This window comes from Vespa crabro, chromosome 22 (genome assembly GCF_910589235.1).
Source record: "Vespa crabro chromosome 22, iyVesCrab1.2, whole genome shotgun sequence".
In the NCBI taxonomy this organism is placed as follows: domain Eukaryota; kingdom Metazoa; phylum Arthropoda; class Insecta; order Hymenoptera; family Vespidae; genus Vespa; species Vespa crabro.
In genome coordinates this window covers 3,132,263-3,158,149 of record NC_060976.1, presented here as the reverse complement: position 1 = coordinate 3,158,149, position 25,887 = coordinate 3,132,263, and the positions used below count along the sequence as shown (strand labels likewise).

At 37.0% G+C, this 25,887-nt stretch overlaps 1 protein-coding gene across 2 annotated transcripts in view; it reads right to left on the bottom strand.

The window, feature by feature from the left end:
• Window positions 1-25,887, bottom strand: part of LOC124431826 (nuclear hormone receptor E75-like) — a 150,172-nt gene that overhangs the window by 65,050 nt on the left and 59,235 nt on the right. Inside the window, exon 1 of one of the 2 annotated variants that reach the window (XM_046980153.1) lies at window positions 10,898-11,266. The exons of the other annotated variant lie outside the window; for it this stretch is intronic. Coding sequence (XP_046836109.1) covers window positions 10,898-11,222 — 325 coding nt within the window. The 5' untranslated portion in view covers window positions 11,223-11,266. Of the gene's footprint in view, window positions 1-10,897; window positions 11,267-25,887 lie in introns of those variants that run through there. 2 annotated transcript variants of the gene reach the window in all.

The window sequence follows — 25,887 nt, the reverse complement described above, 5'->3', positions numbered from 1 at the left end:
AATCGTGAATACGAGAAGCGCGTTTACGAAGATATATGCATATATGCAATAGATACATAGGCAAAGCAAGGTAAGATAAGTTAAGTAAGTTAAGTAAGTAAGTAAGTAAGTAAATAAAGTACGTATCTCTGCATACATATGTAAAACGTCGTAGTACCGCTTTGTAATTTTTCAAGGAGCGAGTTCGCGAGTGGAGATCGTCGTGGATCGGCGCTCTCGTGTCCTTCGAAGCCGGAATTCGCAAGAGTTAAATGGTTCATCGACATCGAAGGAGGATAATCATTTCTCCGTTAACACATTCAACGCCGTTTGCGCTGACTCTCTCGATACGATCGTAATTATTCAGTATGTATTCCCTTTCCGTCGCAATCGTTTGCTGCCCAAGTCATGCGATTAAGCGTTCATGCGTCACTACTGATTGCATCGAGAGAAAGAGAGAGAAAAAAGAGAGAGAGAGAGAGAGAGAGAGAGAGAAGAGAGACCTTCTAATAGCGATCTCTTATCATTAACATCAACTAGTAGTTATAAATGTTATTTGATTGGATCGTACGATTAGTACACCTTTCGAGATATTTCTTTTTTTATATTCTCTTCTGTTTCTTTTCTTTTCTTTTTTTTTCTCTTTTTTTCTTTTTCAATTTCTTTTGTGTAAAATTCTACTCGCGCGTATTTACATTTCAAATTAATTTTGTAAGAATATTTTTTTGTTTGTTTATATATATATATATATAGGATATACTTGTGTGTAGATAAAAGTGAAATAATATTTTTAATTTTATCAAAACAAATTGTTCCCGAGTCTAATATTAAATTTACCAATAGGTACAATTTCACAGCGTTCGCGTTCTCGAAAGAAGACTCTTGTTACGAAATTAAAAAAAAGAAAAAAAAAAAAAAAGAAAAAGAAAAAGAAAGAAAAGAAAAAAAAGGAGTTCACGCGTAAAAAAAAGGAGAGGATGATCCACCGTCGTGCGATTGCATCGATGTAGAAAGTAAGTTACGACGTATAATACGACGAACGTGAAAGTCAGTACACTATTTCGCACACTTTCCATGAGCTCTCTCGTATCTCTCTCTCTCTCTCTCTCTCTCTCTCTCTCTCTCTCTCTCTCTCTCTTCCTCCTCTCTCTCTCTCTCTTTCATTGGTAATAATAATTCTTTTCGAATGATACCCTTAGCTAAGTTGAAAATATATTCTGCTATTTCGAAAGTACGATATTATATATCGAGAGAACGTCATTCTGTCGACTATCTTAGTTACTTGGTAAATAAAAATATCAGTTGAATGTGAAGAAATAAAAAAAAAAAAAAAAAAAGAAAAAAAAAAATAAATAAATAAATAAAAAAAGAGAAAAATATAAAAGAACGATAATCGTCATATTTTCGCATGTATCGTGTATCAAGGTCGATGACGTATTTCATTTTTTTCATATTTATCGCAAACTTTCTTATCCCTTCTAAAGAATTAGTTCGTTGCCCTCGATATACTATATCCCTTATCAATTCTCTTATCAACGATGAGAATCTATCTTCGCTAACATAATTCACGTCTATTTATATGGGAATAAAAGCGTTTCGCAGAAAAGTAAAAAAAAAATAAAAAAAAAGAAAAAAAAAAAATAATAATAATAATAATAATAATAATTCTAGGAATTAGATCAAATCAAATTATTTAGTTGTCGAAATCAATCTCTATCGACTTTTTTTTTTCTTGCGTCTCCTCTTTTTTTTCTTTTTTCCTTTTTTTTTTTTTTTCTTAACTCGTGTGTTTTTTCCCCTCGTGTTTTTTATCTCGTATTTTTTTCTTTCCTTTTCTTTCTTTTTTGTTCTCTTTTTTTTTATTATCGTCAAAACCAATTTGAAAGAGCGAACGAAAGTTAAACGAACGATGATTTATTACCAATATTTTATCTTCTTTAAGAAATTTCGCACGTTTCACGTTTCGACTACGACGACGACGACGACGACGGTTCTACGTTTCTCGCAATATCTTCTATTATAAATTTTGAAAAAGAAAAAAAAATATAGCACATTGTGTATTGCTAATCCTTTATTTTTCTTTTGTTCGTTTATTTTTTTTTTCCTTTTTTATAAACGGTGACCTTTCTTCACTCTTTCTCTCTCTCTTTCTCTCTCTCTCTTTTCTTTTTTATCTGCTCGTAACGAGAGAGAAAAAAGGAAAGGGTACGAAGCTAAGTGTATTTAAAAAAGGTAAAAGGGTTTATTTCGACGAATGAACAGTTTACAAAGGTAACTAAATACTAAAAAGGGTAAACTTCAAAAAAGTGAGACTGAAAAAGACCCAGAGACAGAAAGAGAGAGAGAGAGAGAGAGAAAGAGAGAGGGAGAGAAAGAAAGCTCTTAAAAAGATTCAACAAGATTTTCTTTATCGCTAGTCGAAGTCTAAAGGGTAATTTTTTTTCGAGGTTAATCCTTTCCGAAGGCACTCCTTACGGTCTTATACAACCCCCGTTGTAAATGGCGTGTACAGACTCTCGTAGGATTAGAACTCGGAGATCTCATTTTTTTTTTCCTTCCGTTAACCTTTTTACTAGTTCCCTCTTGCTCTATCTTTATTCTTTTTTATTTTCTTTTTCTCTCTTTTTTTTTTTTTTTTTTATCTATGCGTTATATTATCACGGCAATATTTTTACCTTACTAGGTATCTACTCCATAAAACGTTTTGTCACGTTTACTCTCTCTCTCTCTCTCTCTCTCTCTCTCTCTCTCTCTCTCTCTCTCTCTCTCTCTTCCTTTATTTCATTTTCTTTTAAGTTTCTGATTTTTTGCTTAAAATAAAGAAGAAAAAACATAAAAAAAAAAACAAAAAAATGAAAATAAAGAAAAGCAAAAAAACCAGCCTTTTTCGACGACACTTCAAAAGTCACTAGAACGGTCGAGAAGAGAAAAAAATATGGAAAGAAAAAGATGGAAAAAAAAACAAAAAAAACAAAAAGAAACAGATGAAAATACTCTTCGATGACGTTTTAAAAGTCATCAGAATTGTCGAGACGAACAGAAAAAAAAAAGAAGAAGAAAACCAGAAATGAAATAACGAAAAGAAGTTAAAAAAAAAAAAAAAAAAAAAAAGAAAAGAAACACTTTCTTCGTAAAACACGTAACTTTTATCCGGACAACGAAAAGTGTGGAATTTGAAGAGAAAAAAAAAAAGAAAGAAAAAAGAAAAGAAAGAAAGGGAAAAAAGGATTCTAACATTGCGTTGTTCTAACAATGTAGATACACACATATATGTAAATACGTACGTAAGTACTTTCACAAAAAGGAAAGAGTTAATTACGTGCTTTTCCTAATTGTAAGCGTGAAATCTCTTTGCATCAACGAATGAACGAACAATTCTTTCGTACTATAATAGAACGTATTATAATTTAACGTGCAAAATTTATCCTTCAAAAATTCTATTATATCGATATATCATAATTTATATTTGCTTTAAACTAAAACTAATCTCAGTTAATAATTTTCCAAATACAAATGAGGTATTGTGATACATATATATATATTTACTTATCCCGATGTATCTATAAATGTTTCGAAAGGGAAGAAAACAATAAAATAAAAGACAAGAGAAACAAAAAGTAAATAAATAAATAGAAAAATAACTTCGTTGTTCCGCCTGTCGAGAAAAAAGAAAATTTGTAAACGCTGTACTTCGACGTATATAAAATCCAAGACAAGATTATCAGATATCAGAAGGATATAACGTTAAAGAGGATTGAGAAAGGAAGTAGAGAGGACGAGGACAGAGAGTAAATCGCGATTAAATATAACATTCAAGTTAAAGGAGATTGTTCGCTAGGTAGGTAGCTAGGTAGGTAGATAGGTAGATAGGTAGGTAGATAGGTAGGTACTCGAGATAATCGAGTAACGAATCGAGGACGAACGGATCTATATCTTGCTCTCTCTCTCTCTCTCTCTCTCTCTCTCTCTCTCTCTCTCTCTCTCTCTGGTTTCATTTTGTTAGCGCATTAGTTAACTTTATCGTCGAATGTCGCCAATAAGATTTCAATAATGTTAATACGAAACGAGAAAAATTTCAAAACGATAATGGAAGCTAATAATTTCATCGGAAATAAAATTATAAACAAAGAGTCAGTGTTAAAGATAGGAATGAATGTAAAGAAAAAAAGAGTAAAGATAAAGAGAGACAGAATAATTTATTCCGTTTTGCACGCTAACGAAAATTAAAGAATAACCAAAAAATAAAAGGAAAAAAAAGAAAGAAAGAAAGAAAAATCAACAAATGAGGAAAAAGGGATTACGAACAATACCAATAAACAAATGAAAAGATCTACGAAGGGGTTGTTAATGACGAGAGTGAGTCGTATGTAAGTATTTTGAAACAAATGAAAATATCGTATCCGATCGATCATCTAAGGATGAACAAGATAAATGAGAAATAACAATAAATAAATAGATAGATAGATATATAAGTAGATAATAAGAATAAAAGAAGAGGAAGGGTAGATATAGGATAACATAGCAAAGTATGAAACGCAGGCTCAGCAACAACGTATCTAATACAGGGGTGAAAAGGAAGTCTTGCGCTTGGGCGGGAAAGGAGCATTTGTTCAAGGAGGGTAGGTAGATATAGGTAAGTTATATGTATAGCTAGGTAAGTAAGCCCTGACGTGGGCTTGTAGATGCACCAGCAGAATAGCTGGACGGAAGGGAAGAAGAAGAAGAAGAAGAAGAAAAAGTAATAGAAAAAGAAGAAGAAGAAGAAGAAGGGAGGTCATAGAGGAGAAGTGGAACGCGTAGCTGAGTGGGTGGTTCAAGGATTGGAACGCGCGTGTAGAGGGAGGACTCGGTTGGATCGCAAGAGCCGAGGTCGCGAGGTCGTTGACCGGCGAGGGTGGCACTCGCCCCTAACTAGGCCACCGATTCTCTCTCTCTCTCTCTCTCTCTCTCTTTCTCGATGGCCCAGCCATCAACATCACCTCCTCTTCCTCCTCCTCCTCTTCCTCTTCTTCTCTTTCTCCTCCTCCTCCCTTGAAAATCGCACGGTCCACGACCGTGCGCTACGCTATTTTCGCATAGCTCACTCGACATAGATATATATATATATATATGTATCTATGTATATATACATCTGACTAATGTTCTTTCAGGATAATTTACGTTATCGAGGCCGAATCTTTACTATACCAACTAAACTATCTCTTTCTTTATCAATCTATCTATTTATCTATCTATCCAACTAGCTAGATAGTTAGTTTTCTTCTTCCCTTAATATTTCCTTCGACGTTCGTTCCCCTTAATCAAAGTTACGATTTTACTTAGCGCAAACAAGAGAATGAATCGACCTTAAGACTCTATTCGATGACTAACCTAAAGCGTCATCATCGACAAGTTTCTTATACGATGAGTCACGTACGTATATCATGGATCTGAGGGTTACGATATTTGCAAATAGAATGTATCCGATTTTTTTTTTTTATATTAAATCAGAGATAATGATCGAACATTTTCGTCTCGTTCGTAAAAAAAAAAAAGAAAAAAGAAAAGAAAAAAAAATAGAACGGTCATCCTTCCTAGCCCTTCTCCGTTTATGATCGTCACACGTCAAAGAGAGGAAAGAAGAAAATTAAAAGAAAAAAAGGAAGACAAATTTTGTATAATTGATATTTAATATCTATTAAATTAGAGTCCTAATTAAAGTCTGTTCTATTCTAATGAAAGATAGAATTTCAAAACGGCAAATGATGAGTAAATGGAACTATTTCTATAAGAGTAGAAATTAATTTGAATATTAGAACGAGTCAAATTTGTAAAGAGTAGAAGAAGAAATAGAAAGAGAGAGAGAGAGAGAGAGAGAGAGAGAGAGGGGGGGGGGAGAAGGGAGAATGAGCAAGGCGACAGGTTGGTAGAAACGCTATACTTAGAACTAGCCAGTATGGGGTAGGGATTGGCTGGTGGGTCAGAGGTCGTTGCCCCGGAGGTTACCGAGCCACCCAGTCACCCTCCGCTTTCCCTTCGACCCGTTATTTTACTTCGCAAACTTCCGACTACTGCCTAGCTGGTGCTCATACACACACACACACACACACACACCCACACACACGCACGCGTGCGCGTACATCTATCTAATCGTCTCTTTCGATAATCTTCGAGCACAAAATGAATTCTTTTAAATATGTATACACACACACATACACACACTCATATATATATATATATATATATATATATATATATATATATATATATATATATAGATACATACATATAAACTTTATACTTTATCTACTACTTTTTTCTTCATCCCCTTTTTCATCTGCTAACAATTTCTTCGAAATTTTCCGTTTTAACGCTGCTGTCCGACGTTAATGAAATTTTTTTTTCTTTTCTTTTCTCCCCATTTTGTTTTCTTTTTGTCTTTTTTTTTCTTTTTTTTTTTTTTTTAATTATTATTATTCGCCTACGTAAGAACGTGGAAGTGAAAGTCATAAACTCTTATGAAGCTTTAACGTAATGAATTCTAAATTGGATTTCGAGTGGTATTAGATGGAACTTGTCAAGTGTCACTGACTAAGAAACTAAGATACCGATATAATACGTATTAGCGGATCAAGAGATATATCGTCTAGGATAAAGAAGAGATAGAGTGATATTAATAGAGGGAAGCTTTACTGTTGCGAAAAAAGAAAAGAAAAATAGAACGCAGGAAAAGAAATAATCGTTATCGTTAAAAAATTATTGAAGTAATATATTACTACTATTACTACTATTACTACTACTACTACTACTACTACTACTAATAATAATAATAATAATAATAATAATAATAATAATAATAATAATAATAATAATAAAACTATTGGCTAAGTAATCAAAAAATTAAAATATATATTCATATGAGATTAATATAATCGATCAATGAAGCGAACAGTGAAATGAAAGAGAAAGATAAATGAACAGAATAGACATAGAGAGAGAGAGAGAAAGAGAAAGAGAGAGAGAGAGAGAGAGAAAGAAATATAGGGACTGGGCTAAGAAGAAAGAGAGATCGTGCAAGTGTTTCCCTTTCATTGGCATCCGGACGAGCTGCCTTTGGCTCAACTTCCTACCCGGACCACTCTTACTTTCTTCCCGTTGGACCGTGACTCGATAGGAAATTCGAGCGTTTCAAAGACGAGTAGAAAGAGATGAAGAAGAAGAAGAAGAAGAAAAGAAAAAAAAAAAAAGAAAAAAAGAAGGAAGAAGAAGATACCAAACCAGCAGAAAGAGAGAGGGATAGGATGGACCGAACCGTGCTCGAACGCATTTGACTCATCCGTTCCATCGAAAGGAGGATGGGCTCTTACATGCCTTGAATAAAAGTGAAAGTTTCGAGAGATAGTCCTGTCTTATGAGAGAAAGAGAGCTCTCGCTCGCTGAAGTCTCGCGTGATCGGGAAAAAAGCGAATCTCACTCTCTTTTCATAATCATCATCATCATCATCATCATCATCATCATCATCATCATCATCATCATCATCGTCATCATCATCGTTCTATTTCCTTTCGTACGTTGAGAGAATTAATTAATTAGTTTTAATTTCGAATAATTTTCAAAGATTAGAAAATAATTTTCATAGATCGTATAATTATTGATCATGATAGATCCATATAAATCTTCGTTTCGCGAGAACAGAGAGTTTATATAAATTAATGAATCGACATCATCCGTTATTTTCTTTATAAATTTATCTAAAGTTAAAATTTTGTTTTTTTTATTGTTATACATATATGTAAGATAAAATCAATAAATAATATATATATATATATATATATATATATATATATATATATATATATATATCTGAACAATGTTCTCCGATAGTTCATCTGATCGAAACAAAAAGGGAAAAGATTAAAAATTGTAAGAAGAGTTGCCTCTTTTATTCTTTTCTACTTTCCGTCAGGGTTGTTCTTACGTAGAGAAGGAAAACTTCTCAATCGTTTCATTTTCCGCTACAGCGGAAGAAGAACAGAATACCACGAGAGAAAAAAGAGAGAGAAAAAGAGAGAGAGAGAGAGAGAGAGAAAAAGAGAGAGAGAGAGAGATACTACACACTTGCTACGACGATAAGCGTCGAAGCTCGAACGTGCGATAAGAGAGGACCCGACACGATTCGAGGTTATTCACCTTGGCGTGCTAGAGCGAGCGAGAGTGCCGCGAGGAGGTGAATGAGGGGAAATAGGAGGAGGTAGAGGAGGAGGAGAAGGTATAGAAGTTAGAGGAAGGGGAGGGGGAGAAAGAGAGAGAAAAATGGAGGGAGAGGTGGGTGGTTGGCAGAGGCTGTTAGGGTGGAGAGAGAGGAGATCGGAGCTCTTATCGGGCTTCTCTCTTTCTCTTTCTAAAGAGGAGGAGATGGAGGAGGAGGAGGAGGAGGAGGAGAGAGGAGCAGGCGTTGCGAGATTAGAACGACCCCGAGAGAGCGGGCCGAAGAGTCGACGAACCGGTCTCCGATTGGGCGATGCCGAGTCAACGTTCCGCGCGCGCTCTCCGCATCAGGTGGGGGAGGGAAACAGAGAGAGAGAGAGAGAGAGAGAGAGGACAAGGGTGCATCAATCGAGGTCACTGGGGACCGGGAGGAGGCCAGGCCAATGCCCGGAGCTTTTCAGGTTAGCCATCGTCGACGTACCGTAATTAGAAGAAAATCTACCACAATTGTGATACTAACTGTGACTTTCGACATTAACTTTCTCTCTCTTTCTTTCTTTTTCTTCCCCATTTATATGTATTCAACCTATCCTTTTTTTTTTCCTTTCTTTCCCTCCCTTTTTTTCTATCCTTTTTTCTATCCCCCCCTCTCTCTCTCTCTCTCTCTCTCTCTTTCTCTTCTCTTTGCCACCCTCTTTTCCCGCGAAATCAAGATAAACGATCAGATAAAATCTTTCGATAGAATACCAAATGGAGAATCTTCAAAAATTCAATGCGAAAATGTTTGCTCAATACTTAATAAGGAAGTCGTTCTGATTTGATCTATTACGCTCGCGTTAGGATAGCCGGAGCTCTGGCACTGGATGTGATCTATGCATGCGCGTAGATCTATGGGCGCACGTTGGAATTCGTTTTAAAAGATAATTCCACGATTGAACGGGGATAAAAACGATGAACCGACGTAGAACGAAGAGCTGGTAGGAAAACGCAGTGAGGCAGGTCGACTTTGAAATAGGAGGAGGAAAAGAAAAGAAAGAAAGAATAAAAAAAAAAGAAAACAAGAAGAAGGAAGAAAGAGAAGGAGAAGAAGAGAATGACGAGGACGAGAAGAAATCTCGAGGGAAGAGAGTAGGAGATCACGCGGAAGGTGGAAGTGAAAGTGAGGATCAAGTGATGCGACTAATCTACTTTCTCCGCGCTAGCAGGTAGACGTGGAAAGGTAGAATGAATCAAAAGGAACGAGAGACAGAGAGAAAGAGAGAGGGAGGGAGGGAGGGAGGGATAGACAGGGAGAACGCGTAACTCGCTATCGCGCTTACGTAACGAGGCCTACGCTATCATCGAAGAGTAATCCTCTCTCTCTCTCTCTCTCTCTTTCATTTTAGACAGAGGACGGGATAGAAGAGGAGAGGAAGACAACACGTCATAGAAGAGACTATCTTTGCTGACTCCGTTCGCATGTTCGCATTCGCGTTCGCGTTTGCAAGCAAGCAAGCAAGCGAGTGAGCGAGTAAGCGAGCAAGCAAGCACGCACGCACACGGAGAGTCGATATTCTCGGGCGAACGGCCGAACGCGTTGGTGACCTTCGATGGGTTGGAAGAGAACGCGCCGCGGACTCCTGGTGGGGCGAAGCAAAATGCTAGAGCGAAAGAGATAGACAGATAGATAGATAGATAGATAGATAGAGAGAGAGAGAGAGAGAAAGAGAGGGAAGCAGGTAGGGGAGAGAAAGAAAGAGAGAGAGAGAGAAAGAGAGAGGGTTCTCGCGTAGGGGGAGACCCAGTTGGAGTTCGTTGAACCGGCCCGTCGTCGAGGATTGGCCACGCGAGTGTCGAGGCGCGCGTTCTTGGAGCTCCTAGGACTCGAGGGCTTACCGAAAAGAGAAAGAGAGAGAGAGAGAGAGAGAGAGAAAGAGAAAGAGAGATAGAGTGAGAGAGAGAGAGGGGGGGGGAAGGGGAAGGCTTGCTTGCTTGCTTGCTTGTGCGCGCGCTCACGTTGGGTTAATTTCATCTTGCCCCAGTTACGGGGCAGGCAGGGTGAACGAACTAGCCTCGCGCCAAGGCCCCGTCGACCTACTTTCCTGGCCGCGCGGATCAACGCGCGCAAGAAAGAGAGATTGAGTATGAGAGAGAGAGAGAGAGAGAGAGAAAGAAAGAGAGAGAAGGGAGGAAAGAGGGAGGGACGATCAGCGAGGAAGAGAGAAAGAGAGAGAGAGTGTGTGGAGGGAGGACGTCGACTACGCGAATAAGAGAGGGTGGGAGTCCCTGTAGAGAGGCTCGCGCGCTAGCCTCCTCTATCTAGGCTAGGAACGAGAGGAGGCGGAGAGTGGCGGAGGCCGAACGGCGAGGGCAACGAACTAGCCTCGTCCCGGGCCCCGCGACCTACATTCCAACTCTCTCTCTCTCTCTCTATCTTTCTGTCTGTGAACGCGCGAGCGCGCGCTGGAAAGTGAAACCGTCTCTCTCTCTCTCTCTTTCTCTTCCCAATTTTCTTCCTACCTGAATCGTGATCTACGATACACGAGCGAATTTTACGAGGTTGTTACTACCCGTTAATACTAACGTTCAGGCTAACATACCAACGTTAAACCGATAGGCCCAAGCTATAACGTTTCCGATCACTCTCGCTTTCGTAGTAGAAGTAGTAGTAGTAGTAATAGTAGTAGTAGTAGTAGGATATTGTGTATAATATAGAAGATAACCGACTTATGTTAAACTCGAAATGGCTTACCGGCCAATACTCGTCCTAGAAGATTCTCGCTACTGTCCTGACGTTGTTGCTGTTGATCTTGCTGTTGAAAATGTTGTTGTTGTTGTTGTTGTTGTTGTTGTTGTTGTTGTTGTTGCTGTTGTTGGATTTGCTGAGATTGACTCGAACGACAGCAAGCATTTCTCGTAGTAGGTGGATTCGTCGCAGGTGATGATGTCAAGAGAGTTTGACGTTGCTCCTTATCATTATCCAAAGGTTCATTCGACGCTGAGAGAAGAATGTCACCCGAGGGTCGTTGATCCTCGGCCGCGCTACTGCCGCGAGGCTTGAACTTCTGCACGGTCATCGCGGCCCTCTCGTACCTTCTTCAAACCCTTCTTCTTCTTCTTTTTCTTCTTCTTCTTCTTCTTCTTCCTCCTCCTCCTCCTCCTCCTCCTCCTACTTCTTCTTCTTCTCTAATCCCTCGTCCTTTTATATTATTTTTGTCTCCTTCTATAAACGCCGATGAAAAAAAATTATTTATTCGAATCTAACGTGTTCCCTTCCTCCTCCTCTTCTTCTTTCTTTCTTTTTTGCTATCGTCCGCTTGCGGAACGTAAACAAGCCGCGACGGCAACGCGTTAACATGCCACGCGGGAGCGCTGTCACGGTTCGTCGAGCCGCGTGGGTCGCGACGCGTTTCTCCTCCTCCTCCTCCTCCTCCTCCTCCTCCTTCTATTCCTCCTCCTTCTCTTCTTCCTCTCGTCGTCGTCCTCCTCCTTCTCCTCCTGCTTCACCTCCTCTTCCTCCCCTAATCCTCCTCCGTCAATTCGAAACGCACAACTCGCAGACGTAAATCGTTTCACCTCCTCTTCTTCTTCTTCTTCTTCTTCCTATTCTTCCTTTTACTCGTCTTCTTGCACTCTTGATGATCCAACACGACGAAAGATTATTTTGTTCACTTTTCTGATTGATCGATTTATTTCCCAATGACGACGACGACGACGACGACGACGACGAAAAGAAAAACGAAAAGTGAAAAGTATATGTGACAGTGTGAATGAATGAGAGAGCAAATGAGCGGGCAAAGGATTTGGTTTTCTTTCTTTTTTGTTTCTTCTTCTTCTGTTCTTTTTTTTTGTCCTTTTTTTTTTCTTTTCTTTTTTTATGAGATCACCGAGATATGTTAGGCGAGTTTAGACAGAGAAAGAGAGACAGACAGAGAGAAAGATAGAGAGAGAGAGAGAGAGAGAGAGAGAGAGAGAGAGAGAGAGAGAAAGAGAGAAAGAGAGAAATGAAAATAGATAAATAGAAAAAATGGTGCCGGTTTGTAGTAGTCTCGAGAGATTTGTATAAACGCGCACCGCGTGGCCGTCGCGCGCGTCGGTAGCTGCGTGTGAGCCTCGCGCCAGCTAGATAGGCTCGCTCGCTCGCTCGCTCGCTCGCTCCGCTCGCTCTCTGCGGTTCAATCGGTCTCTCGTGTGTGTGCCGTGCGACGCGGTGCGCGAGTGAGTTTCTCGCGGCGTGTTGTATCGCGGCACCGTAAGCGCCTGCGCGAATGTAACGATCAGGCTCGTAACTATCTCATTAAGATGCCCCGTACCTTTTTTACTTTTTACCGATTTTTAAAAATTTTCCCCCTCGACAGATCGGCGATATCCTCATTATAATAACAAAATTGAAAGCACTTGGAAGAACGGGATTAAAGAGAGAAAGAGAGAGGGGGGAGAGAGAGAGACGATGGTTTTTTTTTTTTTGTTTTTTTTAATAAATAGAAAAAGTGACAAAGAAGATTACGTAGTATCAATATCGAGAATATTACTTGATGAAATAATGTGTATTTAAAAGATTGCTTTTCCTTTTTTTTTTCTTTCTCTCTTTTTTTTTTTTTTTTTTTTTTTTTAATATTTACATCGACCGCGTCCTTGTTAATTTTCATTTTATTATCGTCGATCAGCGGAATAATAATATATTTTTTAATCAACGACAACTTTTCATCCGATAAGTAGGAACCTTATTCGACATAGCGAAGGGAGGAGGGTGGAAAAATAGGAAAAGAGTACAAGTTGTGATACGTAGAATGCGGGAAGAAGATCTACGCGTTTACATAGATCGGTACGAGTCTCCCGGAGAAGAGAACCGTTCCGTTCCGTTCCTATGGCCAATTGGCACGGTTGACCCGTCATTAGGATCAAGGATTTTCGTCGACGTGGTGTGTACAACCCAGAGCTGTGTACGACGGACTCCGCTTGGCCTTTATTACGCTTTTCGCATCCTCTTTGCCAGTAGGCTTCTTCTACTAATTCTAACGTACGCAACAACGGTCGGCATTGTTGTTATCGTTTCATCATATGCAAAAGAAAAAAAAGAAAGGAAAAAAGAATATTAGAAAAAATGGCCCAAGTAAAAAATCAATTAGATTGATTTATATCGTTCCAGTACTTAACATTGTTCATTAACATTAATGAATATATTCGTCTAACGCGTCAACATTTGTTTTCTTTCTTTTTCTCTTTTCTCTTTTCTTTTTCTTGCGATACATAAAACGTTCAATAATCTCAACTAAAGGAGAAGGAATAAAATTCGTATGAAAAAAAAAAAAAAAAAAAAAAAAAACATATATATATATATGTATATATATATGTATGTATAATATTTGTTTTCTGTATGTATGTAATGCACGTGGAATACAACGTTGTCCAGGGTGATACAAAATCAAGGAATAAATTATCTCCCATCGTTGACTCACCAACACTCGGAGAGAGTGAAAGCCGTTCAAAACGCGCTCCTCTTGTCGCATTTTACACCTACGCTCTGATACCGCACGTGGTAACGTGGTTTGAGTCGACGAAAAATAACCTCGGCCCAGGTGAAAGAACGAAAGAGAAAGAGAGAGCGAGCGAGAGAAAGAATTGAAATTCCAAAAGTGGGGGTATACTAGAATGGAATAAGGAGAGAGAGAGAGAGAGAGAGGGAGAAAGAAAGAAAGAAAGAGAGACGTAGTGCTACCGTGCTACGTTAACCGGTTGCAAGTTAGCTAGCTAGCACCGCTTGTTAACGGTTGGATCTAACGTAATCTAACACGCTCTCTAAGCATCTCTCCCCTGACCTGCCTCAACATCGAATCGACGTACATACATCGTATGTCACGTGGTATCAACGGCCAGGAACGTCTAACGGGAGGGAGGCTAAATTCTACCGCTCTAACTGTATTCAACTAGTTATTTCTTCGAATCTTTCAATCGCATCGGTTCTCGTCTAATTAACTCGATTAAGAATTTTCCTCTCTGTCTACTTGAGAGAATTGTCAATAATTTTTTTTTTTTTTTTTTTTTTTTTTTTTGAATATTTCAGAGTATCCAGAAAAAGAAAAAAAAAGTACATTCTTACGCGAATGTTGATAATAATAACGGACGATGATTATTCTTTTTTTTTCTTCTTTTTTCTTGGTTTTTTTCAATTATTTGTCGGCTCTCACTTTTAACATTTTCCTTTTTTTTTTTTTTTTTTTTTTTTTTCCCCCCTTATTAAGTCCAAACGAAATTGTATATACTCGTCGGCGGATTTTTCTTTTTTTTTTTTTTTTATATCCGTCTGTACGAAGGAAATGAGAAATTTATTTGGTCCACGCGAAATTTTCCGTATCTTTATCTATCTCTACTCTACTCTACTTTACTTTACTACTCCTTGTCGTTTACACCTAACGCGTACTAACTAACTGTCTACGGACGACAACCACGTCAAGTAAACGATTTACGAGCGACGACAGTAGTCGAATGGTAACCAGAAAGAAGGGTGGAGAGGGGTGGTCTGGGGAGACGGGAACGTGGGTGGCGGCGGGCTTGGAAGGAGACCGGGGAGATTTGCGGCCAAATTTTATGGCTATGCGGTTTTCACGAATCTCTTTATGCCGATGAACATAAATTTTCAAGATGGCTCGTTCCTCCCTTGCCTGCCCACCGTGACGAGAGCTCGTAAATCATTCGTCTCATGCGAATAAAACGAACGTCTCTTTCAATTTTTAACTTTGAGAGAGACACTACGACTAACTCACACCTAACCAATGGGGATTCTTCTTAAAGTCTTAACTGTTTAAAGTCGTCATACATAAGAACGAGAAATGATGATTCCTCATTTAGCTTCGCGGTGAAGGACATACGTAAAAAAAAAAAAAAAAAAAAAAAGAAAAAAAAAGAATCATAAGAAGACCTTGTTGATGTAAGTAAGCACGCGGTAGATATTTCGTAAGGAACGAAACGTCCAAACGTTCAAATATTTTTTATTTCTTCTTCTTCTTTTTTTTTCTTTTTTTTTTCTTTCCCTCTTTCCCTTTCCTTTTCTCGAACTTAATGATCAGAGAATATAACGTCTATAAATAATGATTAAATGTTTTCAAATGAGAATTGTCACGGTCATTACGAAATTCATCGGATTCCGAATGAAAAAATATATGTATAGATAATCGTGGCAATAACGGATCCTTGAGATTGTAATAATAAAAATAATGATAATTATTATTATTATAATGATAATAATAAAATCGTAACAACGACATTGGCGATTCAACCACTGAGTATATATTATTTTTAAGTCCACGCGTTTCTAAACGGAAAAGAAAAAAAAAGAAATAAGGAAAAAGAAAAATTGAAATTAAAATTGACAAGTAAAAAAATAGAAAACAAAAAACAGAGAGATAGGAAGTGAGAAAGAGAGGGAGAGAGAGAGAGAGAGAGAGAGAGATAGAAGGAGAGGGAGAATAAGTACGAGGAAAGAAAAGGCGAGGAAGAAACTAATAAGAAAAAAAATTATATTCGTCTATGATAATCGTCTAGGAAGGCCGACAATTGTCGATTGTGACTGGCTAACGGTGCCCATTAAATTGGAACAAATTGGGTTCACGGTTTTCGCGAAGGTTCTCCTCTCCTCCTCCCTTCTCCCACCCCTCTCTCTCTCTCTCTCTCGCGCGCGCACATATATGCATTTAAGCACAAATACAAGCGTAAGAACGCGTTGTCGGTTGCCGAGCATCGTGGCCGCGTCAGCGATTAACGAGGGTCGTTTCACGTTGCAAAATCTTCGCGTACCGTGCGAATCTGTGCCAGTGGGCTACGTGTATACGAGTTCCAGGTATTTTACAGTCCACAAGCCGACCTCACTTTCGTATGCACGTTGATAGATATATATATATGTGTATATATATATATATGTATATGTATGTATGTATCTATGTACATACGTAAATGCGCAAAAGTTTGATATATCTATCTATCTATATATATATATATATATATATATATATACATATATGTAAATGTACAACGGTGAATGACTTTAGTTGTTTTCCAGAAAGAAAGAAAGAAAAAAAAAGAGAGAGAAAGAAACAAAAGGAAAAGAAAGAAAAATTTCATTTGCCCATACATCAAACAAAAAGAAATTTCTTAATTCGAGCTCGTTCGTTTTCCTGGCAAATATTATTCGTTTCCTCGTTGTTTTAACTCGTTCCTTGACTTATGTAATACTAAGAATCGTTTACGCGATTATATTATTGATCGTTTCCTCGTTTTCTTCGTAAAATAAAACGCTTAACGTATTAATGAATTAAAATGAAAATTGGACCATTGAGAAATTCATTTATGTTTATCTTCTTATCGATCGATCGATTTATCAATCGATAGGATCGATGAATCAATTCGAAGCGAGGATTCTCATCGAGTATGTAGGATATTACGTATGTATGTAGGGTATATTATCAACGAGTGGTTTTGAAATATATGGAAGAAAAAAAAAAAGAAGAAAGGAAAAAAAAAGGAGGAAAAAAAAAAAAAAGAAAAAGAGAAAAAAGAAGAAACTGTTAGGAACGCGTTGCTGCAACGTGCGGAAAAGGACAGAGTCCCACGCGAAACTCCAGAAGCTCATATATGTATGTACACATATACGCATGTGTGTATACGTTGGTATGTAAGCAATAGATAGACTAACGTATGTACATATCTATCTATTCAGACTACTCGCTTATCCCTGGGACAACCATTGTCTTGAGATTCATGTAGGCCTGCCATCGGAATGTAATAAAATTCTTTTCTCCTCGCATCTCCCTCCTCCTGCTCTCTCTCTCTCTCTCTCGGAGTTTTATTCACTCTAAAGTTTCTCTTTCATAAATTTCTTACGTATAAAAAAAGAAAATCATTGATATCGAGCAATTATATTATCGCACGATACAAGTAATCGTTATCACGTTATACGTTTTAATAAAAAAAAATCTGCGTGGGCGTTTAATTCCTTTTTATCATTTTTAAAGCACCATCGAACTCCCCTAATTCCTTTTAAATAAAGACTTCTTATACGACGTAAAATGAAAGCGACAAGTTAAAAAGAAAAAACGGTGAGGGGGGGGGGCGGGGAGTAGGGGGGGAAGAAAAATTCAAAAGGGATACTTCTCGTATCCGTTTGAAAATAATAAACCGTGTTGATAAATTTCTCCATGTCGTTCTTATTATCCTAAAGAATAGAAAAGTAATAGATTCGTTGCATGATAGTGGCCTTAGATCAGGTTCCGTTTCGTTGGACGATAAAATTCCGGGGATAAAGTCGTAAATATGTAGACGGATCGATCGATCGATCGATAAATATCGATTGGTGGGTTTGGTCGAATCGTTCGTAAAAGAGAGTGAAAACGCGTCTTGGTCATACAACACAACGCGTTGTTGTTGTCGTACCAGGTCTAGGAACTTTATCTGCTCTAACTGTGTTGTCGTCGTAGGGACAACAATTCGTTCTAACGTAACACAACTAGCATAGTCTAAGCGAGCCGATCTTACTCTCTAACGTAATAGACACTACTGTGCGGCAATGCAGAGTTACGACGACGCCTCCGTTTCCGCGCTTTCGGTTTGCTTTCACCCGACATCTCTCTTATTGCGTCATCGATGACGACTTTAATGCGACTTCCTTATGAGAAAGAAAGAAAAAGAGATAGATAGTTAGAGAAAGAGAGAGGGAGAGGGAGGGAGAGAGAGAGAGAGAGAGAGAGAGAGAGAGATAGAGAGATAAAACGTAACGCTGAATATTTAAATATCAGATATCGGCCTACGATGATATCCCACAAAGAGAAGAGAAATCGGGTCGATCTTTGATTAGAAAAAAGAAAAAAAAAAGAAAAAGAAAAGGAAGAAAAATGTAAGAGAAAGAGAAAAAAAGAAAAGAAAAGAGAGAAGTTCGATTATTTATTATAACGACTTCGTTCGACCCACGATCATATAAAGATAGGATTAATCGTTACAAGGATATAGGCTACGTATTCCATACGTATACAACAGTTACTAGTTGCAATAATGTACACGTAAATACATATATATTTATAATGTTAAAGATTATTTCGAATCTTTCAAATAAAGTTAAAAGAGATATTATACGGTTAATTAATTTATATCATAGATAATACAATAAATTAATTCATTTTCAATTGGATTTTTATATATTATACGAGGATTGGATGTTTGATAATAATCAATCTAATTCGTTGAATCGAGAAGAAAAGGAAAAAAAAAAAAATGATAATGGTATAAATAATTTTTATCGTTTGATCGTTCGATTAAATTAAATCGATTAGTAGAAAAAGATGTCGGCGAGGCGAATCCAAAAATGAGAACGAAAAATAGGAAAAAAGGAAGATAGATGTTTAATAAAATCTTTTATCTTTCAATGAGATTGAAAAACGAAGACAAGGCGCGTGGTAAGGGTAGAAGTAAAAGAGGAAAGTCTCCAAAGGCAATCAAATGCAATTGCTCAAGAGTATAGCCAAAGTGCGGAATGCACATTGGTCAACGACTCCTAACCAACATATCTCTCTCTCTCTCTCTCTCTCTCTCTCTCTCTCTCTCTCTCTCTCTCTCTCTCTCTCTATTCGGATTCGCTTCGACAACTCGAGTGTAGTAACTTTTCCGGGATAACTGTTTGTTTGGCAATAAAGAATGAATTATAATATCCAATTAATCGAATAATAGAATAATCCATTCATTATGATTAGAGTCCTCCCCCCTTCCCCGTTCACTTTTCTATACTCTTTAATTATTTTCGTTCGACGTTTGACAAATTCGCATTTTGTATGAATACATGTAAATCGTTATTAGATAATAAATTTTTCTAATCGATCCACAATAGATATAACCTACCAGAGTTTTATTTTTACGTTCGAATGAAATATTGCATATAAATATATATATATATATATATATATATATATATATATATATATATATATACATATGTAAATATGTTACACATGAATGAACGAACGGATACAAATAAAAAAAAAAAAAGAGAGAGATACTCTGGCGATTTCCTTTTAATCGCCGACAAAGCAAAACTATAGTGGTACGCGCGTTCGTTCGTTCGTTAGATTTGATTTATTTATTCGATGTTATCGAGAAGAAAACATTGCACCGGTGACACACTGCATTTATAGAGATATAGAATAGTTGCGTTTAAGCCACGTGCATCGACGAAGCATTGTCCTCTAGTTACGAGTTCACATTCCAAACGCATTCGAGCGCATCGGCGCGCGTTAAGTAGCGTTAGATGACCCGCTACCGTTGGCATACTTTCCTGACCGATCGAAAATCCATCGATATCTTTGCATGACCGTTCGTTCCTCTAACAGCCTATCTCTTTTGCCAGGATGACGCCGCCTAACCTTCGACGATTTTAAAACCAATCAAAGTGTATCCTAAAACAAAAGAAATCCATCTATTTTGATTAATTGCAGGACATCGCTTCGTTTCTTCCTTTTTCTCTCTTTCTCAACATATTCTCATTCGATCGGAAATTCGAGGAGAAAATTTTTAAACAGATTCCATCTAACGAATTGCACAATATAATACTTTCTTCCTCTTCTTCTTCGTTTTATAATTTGGATAAAATTAATCGAACGTTTATACACGTTATATACGCGTTACGTATATACGTATGCATTTACAACGCGTTAACCTGCATCTAATTTAAATAATACATAAATTTGTACTTGAATATACGAATAAGATTAGCGTTGTAAATTTGAAAAGTATAGATAAGAGTATTGATAATCTAAAAGTAATTTTCTTTCTTTCTTTTCTTCTTTTTTTTTTCTCTCCTCTCTTTTGAAATCATTTCTGGTATAACTCGTTCACATTTCTCACCTCCTTTCCAACTTTGGATATAGAGTAGAGAAAAAGAGAGAGAAAGAGAGAGAGACTTTCCTGACTTTATCGTTCCAGTCAACCTACCTCAGCCACCAGCAGCCTACTCCTATATAACAGCATTGCGAAAGAGGGACAAGACCCGGTTACCTACATTCCCTATACACCGGCTATCGGAGAGTGATTATACATATATACATACATACATACATATATACATAAATATATATATATATATGTATATAATAGTCGTCTATACCAGCATCTTTTTCTCTCTACACCTCTGAATTCTTTCGAGCAACAAGTCACTTTTTCCGGTTGACCCTATCGTAAAAAAAGATTCCTTTGATATAAATGATATGCCATTTAATACGATTAAAATAATTTTTATGTGCTTGCTACTTTTCTAGATTTTTTTTTTTTTTTTTTTCTTGAAAAGATTGAAGAAAAATATTTATTGAAAAATTTTCTTCCGTACAGTGACGAAGTATATATATATATATCTTTACCTCTTTATCTCTGATTTACTTTAATTTACGAGATGCTTGTTACATTCGTAGGTACTAATAATATAAATCGAAAAGAAATGTATCAGTGACCTCGCTGATTAGCGCTAATATATATATATATATATGTAAAACTTGTCAAATTGTCGTGTATCGTTGCCTTCCTTGAACTGTCTTATCTTCTTTTTTTCTAACGGGCTTCGTAAGAACCGACTATGCAAGGTGAATTATGTAACTATTTCTTACTAATAGATATTACATGCATACATATTTCGATAATTATTCAAAATATCTCGGAAAGGTATTCGAAGAAAAAAAAAAAAAGAAAAAAAAAGAAAAAAAAATTTACTCGAAGCTCTTCGAGAATTGATTTTTCGCAAACTTGATTGAATTATCAATAATCTTCGTTAACGTGTTAATTATACCTATCAATGCGTTTTCTTAAAAACCCGATCGATACAATCGTAGAAAAAATTCTAGTTTTTTTGTTTTATTTTTCCTTTCTTGTGTTTTTTTCTTTTTTTTTTTTTTTTTTTTTAATTGGCTCGTGAACGAGATGTACTATTTTTTTTTTTTTTTTTCTACATCTCGTTCACGATCGTGCAAGACGATATTTCTCGTTAGTTTAGTGCGCGGAGCTCGGTGCTGGCTGAGCGCACGGTATCTTATATTAGATACGGTCAAAGTGCAACGTCCTCTCTCTCTCTCTCTCTCTCTCTCTATCTATCTCTCTCGTACTCTCTCTCTTGCTGGTCGAGGTCGAACTTGGCGGGGGCTAAACGAACGAATGAACACGGTAGAATATTTAAGGGCTCCTCGTGCTATATAACGCGCACGTTTTATATTTGTATTGGCGTTTGATTTTAGTTTGAGAAAGAAAAAAGAAAAAAGAAAGAGAGATACAGATAGATAGATAGAGATAGAGATAGAGAGAGAGAGAGAGAGAGAGAAAGATCTACAATTATTATCCAACTCTATATTAATCAACGAGCTATATAAATAGCGATTGCGAGTAGAAAATTACGAATGCTCGTAAACTATCTTTACCTGTTTTATAAACGTGTCAGTTTGAAGAAAAAAAGAACGAAAGTCAATAAAAAATCTAAAAACATTTGAAAAATTGAAAATAACAGAACGCAAATATCATCATCGTCAACGTCATCATCATCGAGGAAAAAGAATTTTCGTGATACGTCACAGAAAATATCAATCCCCTTTCCTCCCCTGCGCATTAGTAGCACCAACTCTGCTACCAGCGAAGCTTCATCATCTCCCCCCTCTCCTCCACGATTCTTTATCATACGACTTCGGTCAACTTCGGCTTCCCTCGTAACCGAGCTTTCGGGTTAATGTCCTCTCACTGGGGCAAGCGGCCTCGCTTCCATCGAAATCGCATAGGCAATGTTACTCAGCTTCGTCACAGAGCTTAACCAAGCGCACCCAGGTAAATTCGGTCCACCACTTTGACCCTTCTTTCATACTCCTTTTATCTCACTTCAACCCATTCTTTCTCTCTCTTTCTCTCTCTTTCTCTTTCTTTCTCCCTTCTTCCTCTATTTCTATCTACCTATCTATCTATCTATCTCTTTCTCATCATATGGTAAGAGTTGGCCAAAACTGAGAAAGAAGACGAAATCGATGCTCGATCAAAATTCGAATATGAATTGCTATATTCTCTCTCTCTCTCTCTTTCTCTCTCTCTCTCCGAGTTTATCTCTTTCTTCTTCATCGAACTGTTAACAATCCTTGCAAATGTATCGTCCCTGGAAAGATTTTACAATCACGCGTACAACGACACTGTTCTCGGAGGTGTTGAAGTTTCTCTAAAGTAGGGCAGAATTCTGACGTCAGAACCTAAGGAGACGACGGGAAAGAGAAAGAGATAGAGAGAGAGAGGGGGAGAGAGAGAGAGAGAGAAGTATAGAGATGGCTAAATCTTCATCCAGAACATTAGGCAATATCGTTCTTTCAACAAGAGAAGTTCACAAGAGCCAGAAAAGAAACGGAAAGAAAAAAAGAAAAAAAAGAAAAGAGAAAATAAAAAAAAAGGAAGAAAGGAAACACGATCGACGATTACCTTCAGTTTCGATGAGAATTTCGAAAATGAAAGAATTATAAAAGATGAGAGAGAAATGCGACAAGGTGAATTAGTACTTTGCCAAGAATTAGGAATATTTCAACCTTGGAATACGTTATATATCATTTGAACACGACCTTTTCCTCTCTATATACCGCTATATATTCTCTCCTTTATATTAGCCAAGTTTCGATAAAAAAGAAAAAAAAAAAAGAGAAAGAGAGAGAGAGAGATGTTTGCCTTGTCTTGAAAGGGATTAACACATACAGAGAGAGAAAGAGAGAGAGAGAGAGAGAGAGAGAGAGAGAGAGAGAGAGCTGATAGAAATCTTTGATTCGATACGGTAAAAAAATAATTTCATCGGTCGCTCGATAATAAATCGTTCAAAGAAGAGTTATTTCGAGGGAGAGTCGATATAGTAATACATACGTACATACATACGTACGAATGCGAGAGTGTGCGTGAATTCGTAAACACACACATATACATATATATGCGCGCGCACGTATGCACACGTATGCAGACGTATGCACGAGTGCAACGTACCGCGCCAGACTCTTTTAGATTCATTTTTATCTCCGGTTACGCACGCAACGAGATTACGGACAACGACACGACGGCGGAGAGGCTCGACTCTTCTCTCTTTGGTAAATATATGAGTCGACTCAACTCCACTCGACTCGACTAGACTCGATTCGATTCGATTCGATTCGATTCGATTCGACTTATATGTGGGTGCATCTGCGTAGGAGCCAGCTACACTGACCTGCGTTACTGCATGAGGAATACCAACTAAGCGCGGACGAGTTAACGCTTCGAGAAAATACCAGCTAAAGCTATATGTCGTCGTCGTCGTTATGACTATTATAACGACTCGAACGAAATGTCGTTGCCCGAACGAACGAGTCTAATTTTGCCTTCTATTAGTTAACCTTCGAATATTCGAAACGTTTAAAACATCACAAATCATACTAATTATTAATTATATTAATTATAAATTCACTGATCTATTGGATTTGTCCACGTAATATTATGATTTAAATTATCTAATAACGTTGCATAAATTGAAATGAAAAAGATAAAACGAACGAACAAAAACAAAAAAAAAAGAAAAAAAGAAAATAAATAAATAAATAAATATATGCATAACTCTTTCCTTTCAGTTCCATTTATTCCCTCCAAACGATCACCTATCTGCGTTGGTGTTCTATTAAAGAGGAAAAACAAAAAAAAAAAAAAGAAAACAAAAATCAATACTCATATGTACATAGTTATTGTAAAACGCCTCGAGAATCTACTTTCAAAGGAGGCACGCGAACGAACGATCAAATGAACGAACGATCGATTGATCCATCGATCGATCGACCTGAGTTTATGGAATCCGTGATAAATTCAACGCGACTTTCCGATTCGAGCGAGGCTACGAGGTCGAACAAAAGTGAACGTCGCAAGGTGCGACCATCGACGCTCGTAATAACCTCCGTACGTGTGTGATCTATCGATCGTAGCCAGTCGATCTCTCTTCTTCTCCTTCTCCTTCTCCTTCTTCTTCTTCTTCTTCTTCTTCTTCTTCTTCTTCTTCTTCTTCTTCTTCTTCTTCTTCTTCTTCTTAACAAATAATCGAAAGAGAGAAATAAAGAAAGAAACTAACTAAAGAGCTAATCTCTATCGTATCGAAGCAATTATTTGTTCTTGGATAACAACGAACGCTTTCTCCTTAACAGCTGATCGCATCGCATCGCTACAATAACGAACGAAGTTGAATGTTTATCTCTACTCTACTCCTCTCTTCTCTCCTTTCACTTATTGTTAAGTCTCTGCGGACGGTCAAAGAAAACGGAAAGTTGATTTATTAGCGGTGCTTTACGAGCGACTCTCTTGTCTTTCGATACTACGCCCCGTTCTTCTATGTGTTTCGATCGATTAAATCGACATAATAGAAAATGAAAGCGAGAATCCTTTGTTAAATCGCTCTAACAATTTTCATAATACTTATCATTATTATTTTGCAAATCGTAAATTTTTATAATAACCTATAAGTAAAGCGTAGAGAAAGTAAGAAAGAAAAAAAAAAGAAAGAAAGGACGGAAGAAAGAAAAAAAGGATAAAAAGAAAAAAAAAGAAAAGAAAAAGACAACGACGATTATCAAATTTTATCTATAATAAAAATAGTAAAATAATAAAAATAATTAAGATCGATAACGATTTATATTAAGAACGTAATATATAGATGTTACATAATTGAAAGATAGAAAGAAAAATTATCTAGTTTAATAATATTCAAACGAATTAAAATAGATATCGCAGTTTTATCAGATTATATTATACCTGTAATGAATATAAAATATTACTTATGTATATCATACACGCATACACTCATCTAAATGTAATATTTTAAATCATTAATACTAATTATACATATATATATATATATATATATATGTATATAAATATTTACCAGAGACGACGAGGTTCCTACTACGACAAAGTTCCTAGTACGACTGATCGTAAGATCATATAAATCACGTCTTTTATCCTCTTCTCAAAATTTGTCCTCTATCAATAGGAAGACTCGAAAGGTTAGTAAATAATTACCAAATATTTTGAACGTAGTGTTATACTTACGGAAATAGAAAACAAAAACGAAAGAAAGAAAGAAAGAAAAAAAAAAAGGAGTCAACGTGTTCTCTCGGTAACCACACGTTCCCCTCTATTTACTAACACACCGCATCCGTTACCGATGACGAAGACGTTGCGGCCACATTAGAAAAATCTAGATGCGCGCGTTAAGATTACAAACGAAATACGAAACTAAACCGAACGTTCCGACGACAAGCGCGTCGTATTCTTCGGCAAAACTATACGAGGACTCAAGGGCACGTGCAAGCAACGCGACTACGGCCAACTAATGCACCGAGAATTCCGTCGATTCTTTCTTTCTTCTCTCCTTTTTTTTTTCTTTCTTTTTCTTTTTTCTTCTTTTTCCTTTCTTTTTTCTTTCCTTTTCCTTTTCTTTTTTTTTTCTTTTTTCTTTTTCTTTTTTTCTTACGCCTCCCCTCACGTCTTTCTTACACATTTATCCAGGGTTTCTAACAAAACGTTCTCTTATGGAATTTATTCTTCGAAGGACAGAAAGATAGAAGAAAAAGAAAAAGTGCATTGGCAGAACGTGTTCTAATGGAAAAAGAAAAGAAGAAAAAAATAAAAAAAAACCCTTCCTCTCTCTGAAATATATCATATTATCGAAGTTTCCTTTGAGTTTTCTTGTTACCTTGT